The following is a 21003-nucleotide window of genomic DNA, read 5'->3' on the forward strand; positions in this document are numbered from 1 at the left end:
AAGACCTAACACCATAAAAACCCCAGAACAAAACCTAGGCAAAACCATTCAGGACATAGGCATAGGCAAGGACTTCATGACCAAAACACCAAAAGCATTGGCAACAAAAGCCAAAATAGACAAATGGGACCTAATCAAACTCCACAGCTTCTGCACGGTGAAAGAAACAGTCAATAGAGTGAATCAGCAACCAACAGAATGGGAAAAAATTTTTGCAGTTTACCCATCTGACAAAGGGCTGATATCCAGAATTTACAAAGAACTAAAACAGATTTACAAGAAAAAAAACAAGCCCATTCAAAAATGGGTGAAGGATATGAACAGATACTTTACAAAAGAAGACATACATGAGGCCCACAAGCATATGAAAAAATGCTCATCATCACTGGTCATTAGAGAAATGCAAATCAAAACTACATTGAGATACCATCTCACGCCAGTTAGAACGGCAATCATTAAAAAATCTGGAGACAACAGATGCTGGAGAGGATGTGGAGAAATAGGAACACTTTTACACTGTTGGTGGGAGTGTAAATTAGTTCAACCATTTTGGAAGACAGTGTGGCGATTCCTCAAGGACCTAGAAATAGAAATTCCATTTGACCCAGCAATCCCATTACTGGGTATATATCCAAAGGATTATAAATCGTTCTACTATAAGGACACATGCACACGAATGTTCATTGCAGCAGTGTTTACAATAGCAAAGACCTGGAACCAACCCAAATGCCCATCGATGATAGACTGGACAGGAAAAATGTGGCACATATACACCACGGAATATTATGCAGCCATCAAAAATGATGAGTTTGCGTCCTTTGTAGGGACATGGATGAACCTGGAAACCATCATTCTCAGCAAACTGACACAAGAACACAAAATCAAACATCGCATGTTCTCACTCATAGACGGGTGTTGAACAATGGGGACACATGGACACAGGGAGGGGAGCACTATACACTGGGGTCTGTTGGGGGGAGTGGGAGGGACAGCGGGGGGTGGGGAGTTGGGGAGAGATAGCATGGGGAGAAATGCCAGATATAGGTGAAGGGGAGGAAGGCAGCAAATCACACTGCCACGTATGCACCTATGCAACAATCTTGCATATTTTTCACATGTACCCCAGATCCTAAAATGCAATAAAAAAAAAAAAAAGAATTAAGTTTTAGCTGCTTAAATAGGTGGCCGGGGATGGAGTATATTTAGCTAGAATGAACCATAAGGAATGACAGGCACTATAAAGAACAGGTTGAATATACCAACTATCTGAATTCTGTCTTTTTTTAAGACTCAGCTAATCTTTTCCTTTCTTGATCTCTGACCACTCCAGTGTGAGCTATATTCTTCCTCCTTTCTCTTTATTGCTTTAGCTCATTTGGGACTTCATTTTCTCTGTATTCTTATCATTGGAATAGATTGCAAGCTCCTAAATGGTTGGGGCTGGTTTTTATACATCTTTTGATCTTCCCTGTGCTTAGGCTATACAACCTTAGGAGACATATCTTCTAGGGTTTTTACAGACACATTTTAATATACATTCAATTATTTTTCTTTCAGGGTCTTTACCTTCTCCCAATTCAAAAGCTGCCATCAACGTTCAGAATGACCCCATCGTTCAAAAGTTTGGCTCTGAGAAAGTGAGCTTGACTAGATGCCTTCTGACAAAGGAAGAAATGAGAACATTTCACTTTCCATTACAAGGTTGGCTTAGGCTTAATCTGATATTGCTAACAATGTAAGAATATCTAACAGCTTTTAAATACTACTGTTAGAGATTCATTTTTCTGGCTGTTTTCTGAGTGGCTTATTCTTATTTCATCTTCTAACAATAAGGAAATATCATAAGCACAGTGTATCCCAAAGTGTGTGATGTATACCGTAATTGGTAAAGTGATGATTTTAGGTATTACATGAATGTGACATTAAATAGCATTGAAATAATATTTAGTAGGCCGGGCATGGTGGCTCACGCCTATAATCCCAGCACTTTGGGAAGCCAAGGCGGGTGGATCACGAGGTCAAGAGATCCAGACCATCCTGGTCAACATGGTGAAACCCTGTCTCTACTAAAAATACAAAAATTAGCTGGTCATGATGGTACACGCCTATAATCCCAGCTACTCGGGAGGCTGAGGCAGGAGAATTGCTTGAACCCAGGAGGCGACGGTTGCGGTGAGCGAAGATCGCGCCACTGCACTCCAGCCTGGGTAACAAGAGCGAAACGCAGTCTCAAAAAAAAAAAAAAAAAGAATATTTAGTGAGAAAGTTATTCTCTTTCCTTTTCATTCAGTTTTCTTTCTTCTTAATATATTAAAAACAGTATGTCTTTAACATTTTAATACTTTTCCAATACTCCTAATTCTGTTCCCACACTGCCACCATATTTCTTTAACAAGTAAAGCAAGTGTAGGCTTGGAGCTTTGGTCGATTATATAGCAAGAATTTAATAAAAGTACTTTGATTTCATTTTATTTTCTTTGTTACCTCCTAATTATAGCAATGATAATTAAATTTCCTTTTTTTATACTGAGATATAATTTAACATAATACACAATTCGCCTGCTTGAAGTTACAATAAAGTATTTTTTACTGTGTTCACAGAGTTGCACAGCCATCACCACAATTTTAGAACACTTCCATCACCCCAAAAGAAACCCTGTATTATAATTTCCCTCCACTGCCTGAGCTTTGACAACCATTAATATATTTTCTTTTTTTGGAGATTGAGTCTCACTCTGTCACCAGGCTGGAGTACAGTGGCACAATCTCAGCTCACTGCAACCTTTGCCGTCCCAGGTTCAAGTGATTCTGTTGCCTTAGCCTCCTGAGTAGCTGGGATTACAGGTGCACAGCACCATGCCCAGCTAATTTTTGTATTTTTAGTAGAGACAGGGTTTCACCATATTGGCCAGGATGGTCTCGATCTCTTGACCTTGTGATCCGCCCACCTCGGCCTCCCAAAGTGCTCGGATTACAGGTATGAGCCACTGTGCCCAGCCTCATTAATCTATTTTCTATATATAGATTTACCCATTCTGGATATTTCCTGTAAGTGGATATGCAATATATGGTCTTTGTGACTAGCTTCTTTAACTTAGCATAATGTTCTCAAGGTTCTTCCATGTTATAGCATATATCAATACTACATTTATTTTCACTGCTTAATGATGCTGCATTGGATAGACTGTTGAACATTTGGGTTGTTTCCACTTTTTAGTTATGAATAATGCTGCTATGAACATTTGGTACAAGTTTTTTGTGTGGACACCTGCTTTCATTTCTGTTGGGCATATACCTAGGAGTATAATTGCTGGGTCATGTGATAACTCTTGTGTTTAACCTTTTGAGGAGCTATCAGGCTGCAAAAGCAGCTATACCGTTTTACATTCCTACCAACAACATATGAGGTTTCCGGCTTCTGCACATTCTTGCTAACACTTGTTATTATCATGTTTGAATATATCCATCATAGTGGGTTTGCAGTGGTATTTCAGTGTGATTTTGATTTGCATGTTTCTGTTGGCTGATGATTTTGAGCAACTTTTCATGTGCTTATTAGTCATTTGTATAACTTTGGAGAAATGTCTATTCAGATCCTTTGTCCATTTTTAAATTGGGCTGTATTTTATCATGAAGTTATTGGAGTCCTTATATTCTGGATACATAAATTTTTTTATTTTTTATTTCTTTAAGTTGATGTAGGCATGTTTTATAGGTGCCAAGCACCATGCTAGTTGCCTTTTTGTACATTAAATGATTTATTCCTTATAACAGTCCTATGATACATGAACTAACTTTTAACTCCATTTTATAGATGGCTCTTTTCTCTATTTATTTTAACGTAAAATTTATAACCATGTTTTTCTTGAGGTTGCACTACTGTCACATGAGCGTGTAGTAAGGGCAGTACTGCTACCACTTATAAAACACCACTAATAACATAGATAAGGTAGGCAGCCAAGTATATTGTCTCTGAGACTTGGGACTGCCTTTCTTCTCTGGAATAGACCATATTTTGATTCTTTTAATTGCCATTAGTTGGAAATTTCACATTACTGGGAATCAGAAACTGGTCAAAGGTTTGCATAGCCCCCTTTGTTCCTTGTCAAACAAGTTCTAGATGTTACCTTTACTGCTTCAGCCTCTGCCTGAAGGTAGAATCTTCAACAATTCAGATACTTTTGGGTCTCTGAGCTAAAGATGCATGGTTATTGACTCAGGGTACACAAATAGAGGGAGTACCTTAAGACTGTAGCTGAGTCTGTAGGAAATGTGTGATTCCAGAAAATGCAGGCAAGGCTCTGAATAGATGTTTCAGAGGAATCTCAAGGGTTGAGTTGGCTAGAGGGACACATATGGTGAATGTTGCTTAAACTTTCTTCCTACTGTGAAATCCTTTTATATCTCCACTATGGTAGAATCTCACTCATATTTTCTCTTCCTATATTTAGGAAAGAAAGATGCCACATACAGTTATTTGCATACTTTATTCATTCTTTCTTAGTGCTGATATGGAAAAGTCCTAGTGACTTTGGGTTTAGCTATGATTGAATTATCTCTTTTCTCATGAGAAGGAAAAATTGTTACTTTGTAACTGCCAGGAAGTTCAAGCCCAGAATCTTCTCCAATAGCAAGCCTACATTATTCTTTCAATATAAAAATGAGTGGATGGAGAAAAACTTGAGGACAGATATTGTATCTTAGTTAGTCTTTGTATTTCAAGTGTCTAACATGACAACATATCTAATTTAAGATATCTAGTATTTTAGTTTTACCTGCTTGAATCTAAGAGTGATATTTACTATCTCTATTCTAAAGGCAAATATTTTCTTTCTTTTTCTCCTAGGTTTTCCTGACTGTGAAAACTTTGTACTTACTAAACATAATGGTTCTGTAACAGACAATAGTCCTCTCTTTGGACTTAACTGTGAAATGGCACGTACTACTTTTGATTTTTCAATTGAAGTGTTGCAAGCTGAGGTCTAGTAGAAAATGATTTCTTGAGTCTAATGCACCAATGAACCAATATATTCATTTCTGGTATTCTGTTTTAGTATGAAAATAGGTCCTTTTACTCACACTTTAGAAAACTTAGATCTGTATTCCAGGATAATATAAATATCACGTAAGTTTTCCAACTAATTACTATGTTTAATCAAGTCTTTGCACATTACTAAATGTTGATTCCTTGTATTTGAACAAGTATTTTGTTGTTGCTGCCATCAGGACTTTGCCTTAATTGTTGGTTTGGCTTAGTTTTACACCTTGAAAATCAGAAATAGTATTTCCCTGCTTAAGTTCCCCTTATGTTTTGCTTTATCTAATTTTGGTAAGCCTCCTTTCAAAAACAGTGCATCAGTACTCAGAAACAGTTTATCAGTTCTTTTATAGAGTAACTAAGACCTAAAATTTGAGAATCTGACATATCAGGGTACATATCATGGCCTTGCCTGTTAGTAGCCATGTTACCTTGGACAAACACCCCTAACCTCTCAGCCTCGGCTTCTCCCTCTGTAAAGTGGAGATAATAATAAAGGCTACCTCAAAAGGTAATCATGAGAATGACATATATAAAATGCTTAGTACAGCACTAGCTGATAATAGAATGGGCTTAATAAAAATTACCTATTAGTGGTATTTAGCATAATATTGGATATAGTACACACTCCATAAATTGTAGGTACAATTATTAGTATTATTTGCATTCATCTTCCTTGTGCAAATTACAGTGTTGATTCTCTTAAGTGTAACATTCAGCAGCCTGCCCAGCTTCGATTTCACTCATACTAGATCCTCTAGTAAGCAAGTTTGTGTCATTGCTGCAGGGACCCTGGTAGATTAGAGTAGATGGCAGTTGACATAGTGTAAATAATAAGAGGAAGCAATATCTTCCACAGTTCAGCAACCTGACTACATCTTGGTCTTTCAGTGCCTCACATCCAAGGGGAGAGTGCTAATGCGCATCTCACTGGTTTCTGAAGGAGGCTGCTGTGTTATGGATAAACTGGTCAAACCTGAAAACAAGATTCTGGACCACCTTTCCAGGTATTTTTCACCTTGCCTTCAGCTCTTCTGAGAGCTATCAGACTAGAATGGAATAATACTTAAGAAGAATGACCCACAGTTTCAGTTTAGTTAGGTTTTATCTACTTAAATATTATCAAATAAAGGTTAGGGCATCACATCGATATATTTTAATACTGAAATTACACAATGTCAGTGTATAATGCTCTTGCCCTTCTTGTTCTCCAATCTTCTTGTGACCTTAAGTCAGCAGAATATTATCTTACTTGTTCTAGAATCTCCTAATTATAATCATTATCCACAACTGTCAAACAACTGGAGCTTTGCTTTCTGATAAGACCTCATCTGAAAATCTGAAAATCATCATTTGACAGTCAAGTGATCTTAGAACTTAATCTGCCTTGACCCCCAAAACACAAACAAAACTAATATTTTTCATAACAGAAATCTGAAGCTCAAAATGTTAGTCTACTTTTTCAAAGTTTAGCATGTAATTTCAGAATGTACACACAGTGACTAGGCAAGAAGCCAGTGAAATATTACTGTTTCCATCCATTGAAGTTACACCTATAGATTCATGACTACTTAGGGTCGGAGAGGCAATGATAGTGATAAAGACTGTCCTATTAGCAGATTTGACAATTAGATTCTTAGGGAGCAGTCACGTGTGGCAAAATTGTATGCACGAGCATGTTTGTCACAGTACTACAAAAATGTGGGTATATAAATGTGTGAAAGTAGGGGATTAGTTAAAATATGTTGTATCTGTATAATGGAATACTCTGTAACCATTTAAAAGGATGTGCTAAAATAGATTTATTGATGTGAAAATATGTTTATGACATTACAAATGATAGATTTGTTATAAAGCAGCCCGTGCATTATGATTACATTTTTATAAAAATTAAATATATATCTGAATATATATTAAAAATATGGAAAGACGTTTACTAAAATGTAAAAAGAAATCATCTTTGGGTGATAGAATTATAACTAATTTTTAATTTTCTCTAATTGTATTTTCTACTTTTGGACACTGAGCATGTATACATATTAAGTATAATTTTTTTAATGTTCTTCTTAAAATGACTTTTCAGAGTGGAAAACTTGTTAACATCCTAGCCTATTTATCTTTTTTAATTGAAAGCTTTTCAGGAATCACGAATAAGATTCTTAATCCAGTGACGACCAAACTCAAAGATGTACAGAGACAGTTAAAAGCACTGCTTCCTCCTGATGCTGTGTTAGTGGGCCACTCTTTAGATTTGGATCTCAGAGCACTGAAAGTGAGTATCTGATTTAGGACTTTCTATTTTCAGTATAAATGCCTGTTCCATTTATCTCAAATCTGAAATCTTAGGCTCTTCTCTCCCACCTTGCTAGCCCACTTGTTTTTTCCTTTAGCACAAGATACTACTCATTTTATTCTCTTTCTTCCTCAGATGATACATCCATATGTTATTGATACATCATTGCTTTACATCAGAGAGCAGGGCAGAAGATTTAAGCTAAAGTTCTTAGCCAAAGTTATTTTGGGGTAGGTTTGTTTATATACTGTAATATTGTTCTGACAAATTGCATACAAGTTAGCATATAGTATCTAATTTAATGCATATTGCAAAATTGAGGGTCTCTGCTCTCTTTGTTTATAATTTTTTTTTTTTTTTTTGTATTTCTTATGAAACGAAGAAATTGTAGCAATGGAGACAGGGGTTTACATTCACAGCCGAGGCTCAATGGATAGAACTGAACTGTGAAGGCCGAAGAATTAACCAAAATTTCAAAACATAACATACCTATATAACTATTTAAGATAGTATAACATACCTATACTGTCCTATTCTGTTAAGACACATATATTCAAAGGTGTTAATTATAACATGGTTTAAAATAGCATAATAGAAAAACCTCAAATATTCTAGAAGTCTGGTTGAATAAATTATGGTTATCTGTATTATTGAGTATTTTGTTGTTCAAAAGAATGTGATAGATCTGTATGTGATATGGAAACCTCTCTGAGATACTCCTGAGAATAAGAGATGCAGAGCAAGATCTATATATGCCTTGATATTTATATGATATAGATTAGATTTAGTTCTATCTATAGACATAAATATATACATATATAAGCTTTTAAAAAACACCTAAGAAAGTATTTAAATACATATAGACACTTATTTACAAATAAAAAAAATTTCTGGAAGGCAACTTTAAACAGTGGTTATATCTAAGAAATGAGAGATGGGCATGGCTGGGGAGTCAGCCAGAAACTTTTTGTTGGGTAGCCTTTTGTTCAGACGCTATGCTTGCTGTGAACAAAGCCACTCCTGATTGTTCTGCACCCCTAGTACCTCTTGCAGGGCCTAGCAATTAGCTGGAATAAAGTAATCTTGATTGTTGTGATGCAAATTAATTAGCAAAATGCTAACGTTTTACAGATAATCAGAACACTTGAGGTGATTGAAAGAGCCTATCATTAAAAGTGCTCCCAAGTATGTCAATTTTATCTTGACTGTCCAGGAAGGATATACAGTGTCCAGACAGACTTGATCATGATGCCACAGAAGATGCTAGAACAACCCTTGAATTGGCTCAGTATTTCCTTAAGTATGGCCCAAAGAAGGTTAGTATCTTTGACCAGTGTGTTCACCTTCTTAAAATCATGGGATTAGAACAGACCGTCAGACTACAAACTCCTGTTACGTATCTATATGAAAATGGCAGTGTGGGCAGGCACAGTGGCTTACGCCTGTAATCCTAGCTCTTTGGGAAACTGAGGCAGGAGGATCATGATGTCAGGAGTTTGAGACCAGCTTGGCCAACATAGTGAAACCCCGTCTCTACTAAAAGTACAAAAATCAGCCAGGCATGGTGGCGCATGCCTATAGTCTCAGCTACTCAGGGGGCTGAGGCAGGAGAATCACTTGAACCTGGGAGGCGAAGATTGCAGTGATCCGAGATCGCACCACGGCCCTCCAGCTTGGGCGGCAGAGCAAGACTTCATCTCCAAAAAAAAAAAGAAAGAAAGAAAATGGCAGTGTGATTGAAGCCTAGCATGTATTTTGAATTAAGACCCATATCACTAGCATAATGTAGTGGTTAAGTATATAGACTCTGAAGTTGCACTTATCTGTTTTAAAATATATGTTCTATGTCTGGCTATATAATCTAGGGCAATTTATCTGAACAACATCAGTTTTTAGATCTATAAAATGGGAATACACGCTTTTTTTTTGAGACGGAGTTTTGCTCTTGTTACCCAGGCTGGAGTGCAATGGCGCGATCTCGACTCACCACAACCTCCGCCTCCTGGGTTCAGGCAATTCTCCTGCCTCAGCCTCCTGAGTAGCTGGGATTACAGGCACGTGCCACCATACCCACCTAATTTTTTGTATTTTTAGTAGAGACGGGGTTTCACCATGTTGACCAGGATGGTCTCTCCTGACCTCGTGATCCACCCGCCTCGGCCTCCCAAAGTGCTGGGATTACAGGCGTGAGCCACCGCGCCTGGCCCGGGAATACACACTTTTCTGGGATATTGTTGAGAGTAAATGAGATACTGTGTATAAAGCTCTTAGCACAGTGCCTTGAATATATTAAGCACTATACTGGTGGTACGGTGATTATTGTAGTTTATACTAATAATTATAAAAAATCTGCAGAGATTTTTGTTTTCTTGAAGTAGGGGGAGCATACTGTTTCAACAGCAGTTCAGTGGGTACAGATTAGAACAGCACATAAGAGAGACATGGAATAGGACACAGTTTCTGATAAACTTTATTATAATGCATTCTAACCTACTAGATTGTCCCAATGCATAATATATTCTATCATGACTCCATTATGAAATAAATTGTACTCCACATAGAAAAATATCAACAGCCAGTATAGTGTTTTGTGTCAGGTGGTGGAAAGACATTCTAAAAATCTTCTTTGAGCATATAGATAATAATAGCCACCACTCACTAAGGTCTTAAGTGTACTATTCTAAAATGCTGTATATACATTATCTTATTTAATCCTCAAAACAGCTGTGAGTTAACTATTATCATTCTAATTTTATACATGAGCCATTTGAGGTTATCAAAGCTTAGATAACTTATCTGAGGTCCCACAGCCAGTCAGAGGTGGAACCAGTATTGAAACCCAGGTTTGTCACATTCTGTCTGTTCTCTATACCAGGGGTTAACAAACTTTTTCTGTAAAGGCCAAACAGTAAATACTGTAGTCTTTGCAGATCATATTGTCTTTATTGCAATTACTCAACTTGCTGTTGTACTACAAAGCAGCCATAGACATTATGTCAACACAGGTGGGCACAGCTGAAATAAATCTTTATTTATTTACAAATATATATATATATGTATTGGTGTTTGCTACTCTGCTCTAAATCACTACAACAGGTTCTAAAAACCCTTTGGTCTCATGATTCTTTTGTTAATGTGGGTAATATTGTTACCCACACAATGGGTGAGTTTGATCACTTGGTGGATGTTAACCCAATGACCGCTACCAAGGAAGATTTATTTATTTGTTTGTTTGTTTGAGACAGAGTGTCTCTCTGTCTCCCAGGCTGGAGTGCAGTGGTGTGATCTCTGCTCACTGCAGCATCCACCTCCCCAGTTCAAGTGATTCTCCTGCTTCAGCCTACCAAACAGCTGAGATTACATGTGCCTGCCACCATTCCCAGCTAATTTTTTTTGTATTTTTAGTAGAGACAGAGTTTCACCATGTTGGCCAGGCTGGTCTCAAACTCCTGAACTCAGATGACCACTCATCTCAGCCTCCCAGAGTGCTGGGATTACAGGCATGAGATTTAACAAGGGGATTTTATTACTTTGCAACAAGTAAGAATACCAGGGATAGTTCCCAAAGCAGTGTCTCCCCAAGTGAAGGTGAAAGCAGGGCTTTTATTGTGCTGTTTGGCTGAATCATTGTATGTAAACACAGTCTTTGTTCCTTGACACATACATGTATAGAAAATGGAGAATAAGTTCCTCTTTAGGTGAGATTTTTAGTATGCTAATGCAGAGAATTTGCCAAGTTCATCTCTAACTTCAGGCATCTCTGGTTTCAGATGGTTTTTGTCTTGCTGTAGCTGGTCTTCTTCCTGTAACCTTTTGAAACAACAAGATACAACAGGGATTACAATTTTATAGTGTGCACCTGAAGATGCAGGGACTCTGGGTTACAATATCTATCAACACTTACCATATTAGAAATTAAATACATTGTCAATATTAGTTTGTTTAAGATAAATAAAAAACCATTATATGTTAACACAAATCACATTTTTTTTTTGAGATGGGGTCTCACTGTGTTGCCCAGGCTGGACTGAAACTGTTGGGCTCAAGGGATCTTCCTACTTCAAGCTCCTAAGTAGCTGGAACTTCAGCACTTAAACAGCCACTCTGTCCAGCTACAAATAACTTTTGTAGAGAAAGAATTTTCAATAAAAACTAGTGGAAAGAGCATCATTGTTTTAGGTATTTTTGTGAAACCTTTTAACATCTAATAGAAGACAGGTGGCTTTTCATATCTGCTTTCACATTCAGTCTGCTATGTCATGTAGTTGGAGAAGGAAGGACCTCATGAATCCCTTGTGAGGAGATCTCTGGAAACCCCAGGAATTCTCAAACCACATTTAGGGAACTTTATGCTTGATTTCCAGTGAAAATTGTATCTCACTTGGACAAAAACTAAGCAAATCTGAATTAAGCATGGGCTTTAGTTAATAATAATGCATTACTATTGGTTCATTAATTGTGACAAATGTACCATACAAATCTATTACTAATAGGTAAAAATCTATAATATGGGAAACTATAATATGGGAATACACACTTTTCTGGGATATTGTTGAGAGTAAATGAGATACTGTGTATAAAGCTCTTAGCACAGTTATTAGTATAGTAATTAGTATAGATTAGTAATCTATTACTAATAGGTAAAAATGGGGGTATGCTATATGGGAACTCTGTACTATCTTCATAATTTTTCTGTAAATCTGAAATGATTCTAAATAAAAAGTTTATTTTTAAAAATTTGTAATTTTAAAAATTATTCTCTCTGCATCACAACTCCTTGGTGGGCTCCCACTTTATGAAAGGAGAAGAAATATCAACTAGAATAGACTTCTCATGATTTTGTATTAAACTAATAGTCTTTTTTTTAAATTTTCCTGTAAACGCCATTCTTTTATCATTTCCAAAATTGCATGTTTTCAGAGAAGTAAATTTTAAGTGACTGACTGTTAGATGAGCGATGAGCCAAAATTGTCACCTTTTTTCAATCAGCCCTACTTGGCCCTTCCCCATATTCATGTAACAACATTAGTAGCTGGTAACAGATTGCCATTCTTGGCTAAGCAGCCATAAACCATCTGGTAACTATTAAAGCCAGCCCAGGGCTGTGGCAATGGCAAAGCCACTGCTAAGGAAACAGAGAACATTATTTAAGTGTATTTTTTGCTTTTTGTTGTTGTTGCTTTTTGTTTTGCATTTCTTTAAGCATCAAATACTTTGCAAGAAATTATATTTTTACCACTTTATTTTCTTCAAGATTGCAGAACTAAATCTAGAAGCACTAGCTAATTGCCAAGAACTACAAGCAGCAAGCCAAGAGCCTAGAAACACAGCAGAAGTACTTCAGCACCCAAACACAAGGTAATATTTTCAGTTTAAAACAAGAGCAAAGGCAAATGGAGTATCTAGTTTCTTATTTAACAACACCTGAAAATGTTTTCATCCTCTTTTGAGTATATTGAAAAATATTTACCAAAAAATTGAGTAACATTTATCACAAAAACCATGGAAAAAATACCACTTTCTAGCCTTAATATATAGTATTTAATTTCTAATTTTCTGAATCTAGAAGCTGGTCTAAAATGATATCCTTGACCACCAAAACAAGAAAGAAAGAAAAAAGATTATTGGAATACATTGAACCTAGGTAGCACTGGGAAAGATGATAGACTAGTTGGTATTTTGACTAGAAGAGTCAACCTGTAGCCTTATTGTATTGCCCAGACTGTGAAACACACACACAGACTCAAAAGGGCTTTGTCTCCAGACTATAACAAATGTATCAGATCTTTAGAATTTGGCCTAAACTTTGATAGAGAGCTTTGGATATATTTCTTGTTTGTCCTTCTTCTCTGTATGAAAGCAACACTGTCCAAAATGAGCAATGATTATGCAAGAGCTCTATATCTGTGCTATCTGGTTTGGTAGCCACAAGTCACATTTGACTAATGCAGTTGAGGAACTGAATTTTAAATTTTATTTAATTTTAATAGCTACATATTGCTAGTGGCTGCCATATAGTATAGTGCAGGTATACAGAAATAACTGTCAGGTTATGGAAAACTGTTCTTACCTTAACTCTTCTACTTCTTTATAGTATTTTAGAATCCTTGGAATCAATGGGTCAGAAGCTCCTTTTTTTGACCCAGGAGACAGATGCTGGTGAACTTCCTTCTTCCAGAAATTGTCAAACTATTAAGTGCCTATCAAATAAAGAGGTGAGTGACCTGCAAGTGTTAAGCTTTTTTTCATCAGCAACCCTGGCTACAATTAGCAAGTCTGGCTTCTGTCTTACATCTTGTATGGAGTACCTAAGTCCCCATAGGAGCAGAACTGTCAGCTGCCAATGCCTGCTTCCAAAGCCCAGCAGGCCTCTTGTTTTGGCCTTGCATACCTCTTTGAATTTCTGTTGTGTTTCTGGTACATGAAAATATTTATCTTGGTTTCGAGCCTGGCTGTATCTTTTTGATTTTTTTTTTTTTTTTTACATTTTAAGCTATCATTGCTGTATGTTAAGTCAGAGGGGCAACATCAAACATGAGACTATTATGTCATCATATTCAGAAGATTTGTTTTTTTATTAACATTTTGTTTAGAAATAATTTCAACCTTACCGAAAATGTGCACAAATGGTAGAACACCTGTATACCTTTCTATCTAGATGCACCTTTTTTAGCACTCTGCCCAGTTGCTTTATTATTTTATGTGTACCCATATGCTTATACTTTCTCACGTATACACTCTCTTCTCTCTGTATGACATTTCCTAAACCATTTGAGAGTAAGCTGCATATATCATGGCCCTAAATACTTCAGGTATATTTCATGAGAATAAAAATAATATTTTACATAACCACATCTTACATAGTTACCAACTTTAGTAAATCTAATACTATCCTGGTACCTTTATCTACTTTTCATCTGTATTCTAATTTTCTTGGCTGACCAAGTAATGTCTTTATAGCATTTCTTTTCCCTTTAGAACAGTATCACTTCCAGGGTCATGTATTACAATTACTTCTCATATTTTTTTGGTCTCCTTTAATCCGGAACAGTTCTCAGCCTTTCTTTGTCTTTTATAACCTTGATACTTTTTGAGTTATCCATGCCCCCTCCCTTTTTTTAACAGAGTTCTACTTATTTTAGGTTTATACAGTGTTTGCTCACATTTAAATTCAGATTATGCATTCTTAGCTGAATTTCTTGGGGTGTTGCATCCAGAGGCAGTTATTCTTCTGCCTCTCTTTTGTGCTATTTATTTTGATTACCTGGTCAAGGTGTTGTCTGCTTTCTGTATTACAGAGTTCTTATTTTTTCTCTTAATTCTAATAAATATGTGAGGAGATATTTTAAGAACATGCCAGTATCGCTTGAGCCCAGGAGGTTGAGCCTGCAGTAAACTATGATTGTACCACTACACTCCAGCCTGGGATTACAGGTGTGAGCCACTAGGCTCAGCCAAGTGTTCTTTTTTTATGTTTCTTTTGCTTTGGCTTGTTGAGCTTTTGAAATTTGTGGGTTTATCATTTTCATCAAATTAGGAAAAGTATTGACCATTATTTCTCCCCATTATTTTTTCTTTCACCACCCTCCCTCGTTTGGGCACTCCTGCTACATATGTATTAGGCCATTTAAAGTTGTCCCATAGCTCAGTGATGTGCTATACATGTTTTTTCCAGTCTTTTTCCTCTCTGTTTTATTTTAGATTGTTTCCATTGCTAAGTCTTTATGTTTCTAATTCTGCTGCAGTATGTAATCTACTGATAATCCAATCCAGTGTGCTTCCTTTCACCTCACGCATTGTATTTTTTACCTCTAGAAGTTAACTTATCTCTTTCATATCTTCCATGTTTCTAGTTAACATTCAGACTTTCTTCTAGCTTCTTAAATTCCAGAATATAGTTACAATAACTATTTTAACATCTTTGTCTATTAATTTTATAATCTGTCATTTTTAGGTTAACTTAAATTGACTGGTTTTTCTCCTTATTATGGACTGTATTTCATTCTCTTTGCAGCCTGGTAGGTTTTTGTATTGGATGCTGAACACAGTGAATTTTAATTTGTTAGGTGCTATATATTTTTGTATTTCTATAAATATTTGTGAGCTTTGGTCTGGGATGTGGTAAAGTTACTTGGAAACACTCTGGTCCTTCCTCAAGCAATCCTCCCACTTCAGCATTCCAAAGTGCTGGGATTACAGGGTTGAGCCACTATGCCTGGTCAGATCCTTTTGAATTCTTACTTTTAAAAAGGTTTGTTAGGTGGAAACAGAGTAAATTTTGTCCCACTACTGAAGAAAAACCACCTTGTGTTAGACCTTGTGATTGTTCCTTCTAATCCTTTTGGGCATTTTTTCCTTGACCTTGCATAGTTTACTTACATGGATACACTAACCCCTACGCAACTGAATATTTCAGGAGAATTCTGTACAGATCTATCAGTTTCCTATCTTTTAAGGATCGCTGTCCTTCATTTTCCAACATTCTGAGAACTGCTATTCTTAGGATTTTTTTTTTTTTTTTTCTGAGCACTTACCTGGGCCTCAAGGGCTCTTTGGGCATTATTGTTGTTATTTTAATAGACTTTAATTTTTAGAGCAGTTTTAGGTTCACAGCAATATTAAATGGAAAGTATAAGGTGGGCACACTAGCTTATACTTGTAATCTCAGGACTTTGGGAGGCTGAACTAGGTGGATCTTTTGAGTCCAGGAGTTTGAAACTGGCCTGGGCAACATGGTGAAGTGCTACAAAAAAATTAGTCAGGCCTGGTGGCACATGCCTGTGATCCCAGCTGCTCAGGAGGCTGAGATGGGAGGATTGCTTAAGCCCAGGAGGTGGAGGTTGCAGTGACATATGATTGCACCACTGTACTCCAGCCTGGCAACAGAGTGAGACCCTGTCTCAAAAAAAAAAAAAAAAAAAAAAGAGAAAGTACAGAGAGTTCCCATTTACCCCCATACCCCATTCAAACAACTTCTACCACTATCAACAACCTGTACCAGAGTAGTACATTTGTTAAAATCAATGAACTCACGATGACATGTAATTATCCAAGTCCATAGTTTACATTAGGGTTCTCTCTTGGTGTTGACGAATATATAGTGACATATATCCACCTTTATGGTATAAATCTGTGATGAATGTGCTTTGCCTGTTGGCAACCACTGATTTTTTTTTTACTGTCTCCATAATTTTGCCTTTTTTAGAATGTTACATAGTTGGAATCATATAGTATGTAGCTTTTTCAGATTGGCTTCTTTCACTTAGTATATGCATTTAAGTTTTCTCCATGTCTTTTCACCACTTTATAGTTGTTCCTTTTTAACACTGAATAATTATACATTATCTGGATTTACCACAGTTTGTCCATTCACCTGCTGATGGACATCTTGGCTGCTTCCAAGTTTTGGCAATTATAGACAAAGTTGCTATAAACATCTGTGTGCAGGTTTTCATGTGTGCATAAGTTTTCAACACAATTGGGCAAAAACCAAAGGGTGCAATTGCTAGATTGTATAGTAAAAGTATGTTTAGTCTTATAAGAAACTGCTGAACTTCCAAAGTGTCTATGATTTTGCATTACCACCAGCAGTGAATGAGAGTTCTTACTGCTCCACTTTCTTTTCAGTGTTTGATGGTGTCAGTGTTTTGGATTTTGGCTATTCTGATAGATATGTATTAGTATCTCATTTTTTTTGTTTTAATTGCATTTTAGGTTATGGGTTACATGTGAAAAACATGCAAGATTGTTGCATACATACACACATGGCAGTGTGATTTGCTGTCTTCCTCCCCTTCACCCGTATCTGGCATTTCTGCCCATGCTATCTCTCCCCAACTCCCCACCCTCCACTATCCCTCCTCTATTTCCCTCCCTGTGTCCATGTGTTCTCATTGTTCAACACCCGCCTATGAGTGAGAACATGTGGTGTTTGATTTTGTGTTCTTGTGTCTAGTTTGCTGAGAATGATGGTTTCCAGGTTCATCCATGTCCCTACAAAGGACACAAACTCATCATTTTTGATGGCTGCATAATATTCCATGCTGTATATGTGCCACATTTTTCCTGTCCAGTCTATCATCTATGGGCATTTGGGTTGGTTCCAGGTCTTTGCTATTGTAAACTGTGCTGCAATGAACATTCGTGTGCATGTGTCCTTATAGTAGAATGATTTATAATCCTTTGGATATATACCCAATAATGGGATTGCTGGATCAAATGGAATTTCTATTTCTAGGTCCTTGAGGAATCGCCACACTGTCTTCCACAATGGTTGAACTAATTTACACTCCCACCAACAGTGTAAAAGTGTTCCTATTTCTCCACATCCTCTCCAGCATCTGTTGTCTCCAGATTTTTTAATGATCACCATTCTAACTGGTGTGAGATGGTATCTCAATGTAGTTTTGATTTGCATTTCTCTAATGACCAGTGATGATGAGCACTTTTTCATATGTTTGTTGGCCTCATGTATGTCTTTTGTAAAGTGTCTGTTCATATCCTTTGCGCACTTTTGAATGGGCTCGTTTGTTTTTTTCTCGTAAATCTGTTTTAGTTCTTTGTAAATTCCGGATATCAACCCTTTGTCAGATGGGTAAACTGCAAAAATTTTTTCCCATTCTGTTGGTTGCCAATTCACTCTAATGACTGTTTCTTTTGCCATACAGAAGCTGTGGAGTTTGATTAGGTCCCATTTGTCTATTTTGACTTTTGTTGCCAATGCTTTTGGTGTTTTGGTCATGAAGTCCTTGCCTACGCCTATGTCCTGATGGTTTTGCCTAGATTTTCTTCTAGGGATTTTAGGGTGTTAGGTCTTATGTTTAAGTCTTTAATCCATCTGGAGTTAATTTTAGTGTAAGGTGTCAGGAAGGGGTCCAGTTTCTGCTTTCTGCATATGGCTAGCCAGTTTTCCCAACACCATTTATTAAACAGGGAATCCTTTCCCCATTGCTTGTTTTTGTCAGATTTGTCAAAGATCGGATGGTTGTAGATATGTTGTATTACCTCCGAGGCCTCTGTTCTGTTCCATTGGTCTATATCTCTGTTTTGGTACCAGTACCATGCTGTTTTGATTACTGTAGCCTTGTAGTATAGTTTGATGTCCGGTAGTGTGATGCCTCCTGCTTTGTTCTTTTTGCTTAGAATTGACTTGGCTATGTGGGCTCTCTTTTGGTTCCACATGAAGTTTAAGGTGGTTTTTTCCAGTTTTGTGAAGAAGGTCATTGGTAGCTTGATGGGGATAGCATTGAATCTATAAATTACTTTGGTCAGTATGGCCATTTTCACGATATTGATTCTTACTAACCATGAACATGGAATGTTTCTCCATCTGTTTGTGTCCTCTCTTATTTCGTTGAGTAGTGGTTTGTAGTTCTCCTTGAAGAGATCCTTTACGTTCCTTGTTAGTTGTATTCCTAGGTATTTTATTCTCTTTGTAGCAATTGTGAATGGCAGTTCGTTCTTGATTTGGCTCTCTTTAAGTCTGTTATTGGTGTATAGGAATGCTTGTGATTTCTGCACATCGATTTTGTATCCTGAGACTTTGCTGAAGTTGCTTATCAGTTTCAGGAGATTTTTGCTGAGATGATGGGGTCTTCTAGATATACAATCATGTCGTCTGCAAATAGAGACAATTTGACTTCCTCCTTTCCTATTTGAATACCCTTTATTTCTTTTTCTTGCCTGACTTCTCTGGCTAGAACTTCCAGTACTATATTGAATAGGAGTGGTGAGAGAGGGCATCCTTGTCTAGTGCCAGATTTCAAAGGGAATGCTTCCAGTTTTTGCCCATTCAGTATGATATTGGCTGTTGGTTTGTCATAAATAGCTTTTATTATTTTGAGATACGTTCCGTCAATACCTAGTTTATTGAGGGTTTTTAGCATAAAGGGCTGTTGAATTTTGTCAAAGGCCTTCTCTGCATCAATTGAGATAATGATGTGGTTTTTGTCTTTGGTTCTGTTTATGTGGTGAATTACATTTATAGACTTGCATATGTTGAACCAGCCTTGCATCCCGGGGATGAATCCTACTTGATCTTGGTGGTTAAGCTTTTTGATGTGCTGTTGCAATCAGCTTGCCAGTATTTTATTGAAGATTTTTGCATCTATGTTCATCATGGATATTGGCCTGAAGTTTTCTTTTCTTGTTGAGTCTCTGCCGGGTTTTGGTATCAGGATGATGTTGGTCTCATAAAATGATTTGGGAAGGATTCCCTCTTTTTGTATTATTTGGAATAGTTTCAGAAGGAATGGTACCAGCTCCTCTTTGTATGTCTGGTAGAATTCAGCTGTGAACCCATCTGGACCTGGGCTTTTTTTGGGTGGTAGGATGTTAATTGCTGCCTCAACTTCAGACCTTGTTATTGGTCTATTCAGGGTTTCGACTTCTTCCTGGTTTATGCTTGGGAGGAGGCAACTGTCCACGAATTTATCCATTTCTTTCAGGTTTACTAGTTTATGTGCATAGAGTTGTTCGTAATAATCTCTGATGATGGTTTGAATTTCTGTGGAATCTGTGGTGATATCCCCTTTGTCATTTTTTATTGCATCTATTTGTTTATTCTCTCTTTTCTTTTTTATTAATCTGGCTAGTGGTCTGTCTATTTTGTTGATCTTTTCGAAAAACCAGCTCCTGGATTTATTGATTTTTTGAAGGGTTTTTTGTGTCTCTATCTCCTTCAGTTCTGCTCTGATCTTAGTCATTTCTTGTCTTCTGCTAGGTTTTGAGTTTTTTTGATCTTGCTCCTCTAGCTCTTTCAATTTTGATGATAGAGTGTCAATTTTAGGTCTGTCCTTGCTTCTGATGTGGCCACTTATTGCTATATATTTTCCTCTAGAGACTGCTTTGAATGTGTCCCAGAGATTCTGTTATGTTGTTGCTTCGTTCTCGTTGGTTTCGAAGAACATCTTTATTTCTGCCTTCATTTCATTGTTTTTCCAGGCAACATTGAAGAGCCAGTTGTTTAGTTTCCATGAAGCTGTGTGGTTCTGAGTTAGTTTCTGAATTCTGAGTTCTAACTTGATTGCACTGTGGTCTGAGAGACTGTTTGTTATGATTTCCATTCTTTTGCATTTGCTAAGGAGTGATTTCCTTCCAATTATGTGGTCAATTTTAGAGTAGGTGTGATGTGGTACTGAGAAGAATGTATATTCTGTGGATTTGGGGTGGAGAGTTCTGTAAATGTCTATTAGGTTTGCGTGTTCCAGGTCTGAGTTCCAGTCCTGGATATCCTTGTTAATTTTCTGTCTGGTTGATCTGTCTAATATTGACAATAGGGTGTTAAAGTTTCCCACCATTATTGTGTGGGAGTCTAAGTCTCTTTGTAAGTCATTAAGAACTTGCCTTATGTATCTGGGTGCTCCTGTATTGGGTGTTTTTATATTTAGGATCGTTAGCTCTTCTTGTTGCATTGATCCTTTTACCATTATGTAATGTCCTTCTTTGTCTCTTTTGATCTTTGTTGCTTTGAAGTCTATTTTATCAGAGACGAGAATTGCAACTCCTGCTTTTTTTGCTCTCCATTTGCTTGGTAAATCTTCCTCCATCACTTTATTTTGAGCCTTTGTGTATCCTTGCAAGTGAGATGGGTTTCCTGGATACAGCACACTGATGGATTTTGGCTTTTTATCCAATTTGTCAGTCTATGTCTTTTGATTTGGGCATTTAGTCC

General features: G+C 37.0%; 1 protein-coding gene across 3 annotated transcripts in view; it reads left to right on the forward strand.

The window, feature by feature from the left end:
• The window catches only part of REXO5 (RNA exonuclease 5), a 77860-nt gene that overhangs the window by 20194 nt on the left and 36663 nt on the right, over positions 1-21003 (forward strand). For all 3 annotated transcript variants that reach the window (XM_012464687.2, XM_021672308.2, XM_012464686.2), the window contains exons 6-13: positions 1558-1701; positions 4847-4935; positions 5930-6045; positions 7172-7310; positions 7467-7561; positions 8545-8647; positions 12586-12689; positions 13426-13546. In XM_012464687.2, coding sequence (XP_012320110.2) covers positions 1558-1701; positions 4847-4935; positions 5930-6045; positions 7172-7310; positions 7467-7561; positions 8545-8647; positions 12586-12689; positions 13426-13546 — 911 coding nt within the window. The remainder of the gene's footprint in view (positions 1-1557; positions 1702-4846; positions 4936-5929; positions 6046-7171; positions 7311-7466; positions 7562-8544; positions 8648-12585; positions 12690-13425; positions 13547-21003) is intronic.

Source organism: Aotus nancymaae, unplaced genomic scaffold (genome assembly GCF_030222135.1).
Source record: "Aotus nancymaae isolate 86718 unplaced genomic scaffold, 86718_ANA_hifiasm-v0.15.2.pri h1tg000049l, whole genome shotgun sequence".
NCBI classification, from domain to species: domain Eukaryota; kingdom Metazoa; phylum Chordata; class Mammalia; order Primates; family Aotidae; genus Aotus; species Aotus nancymaae.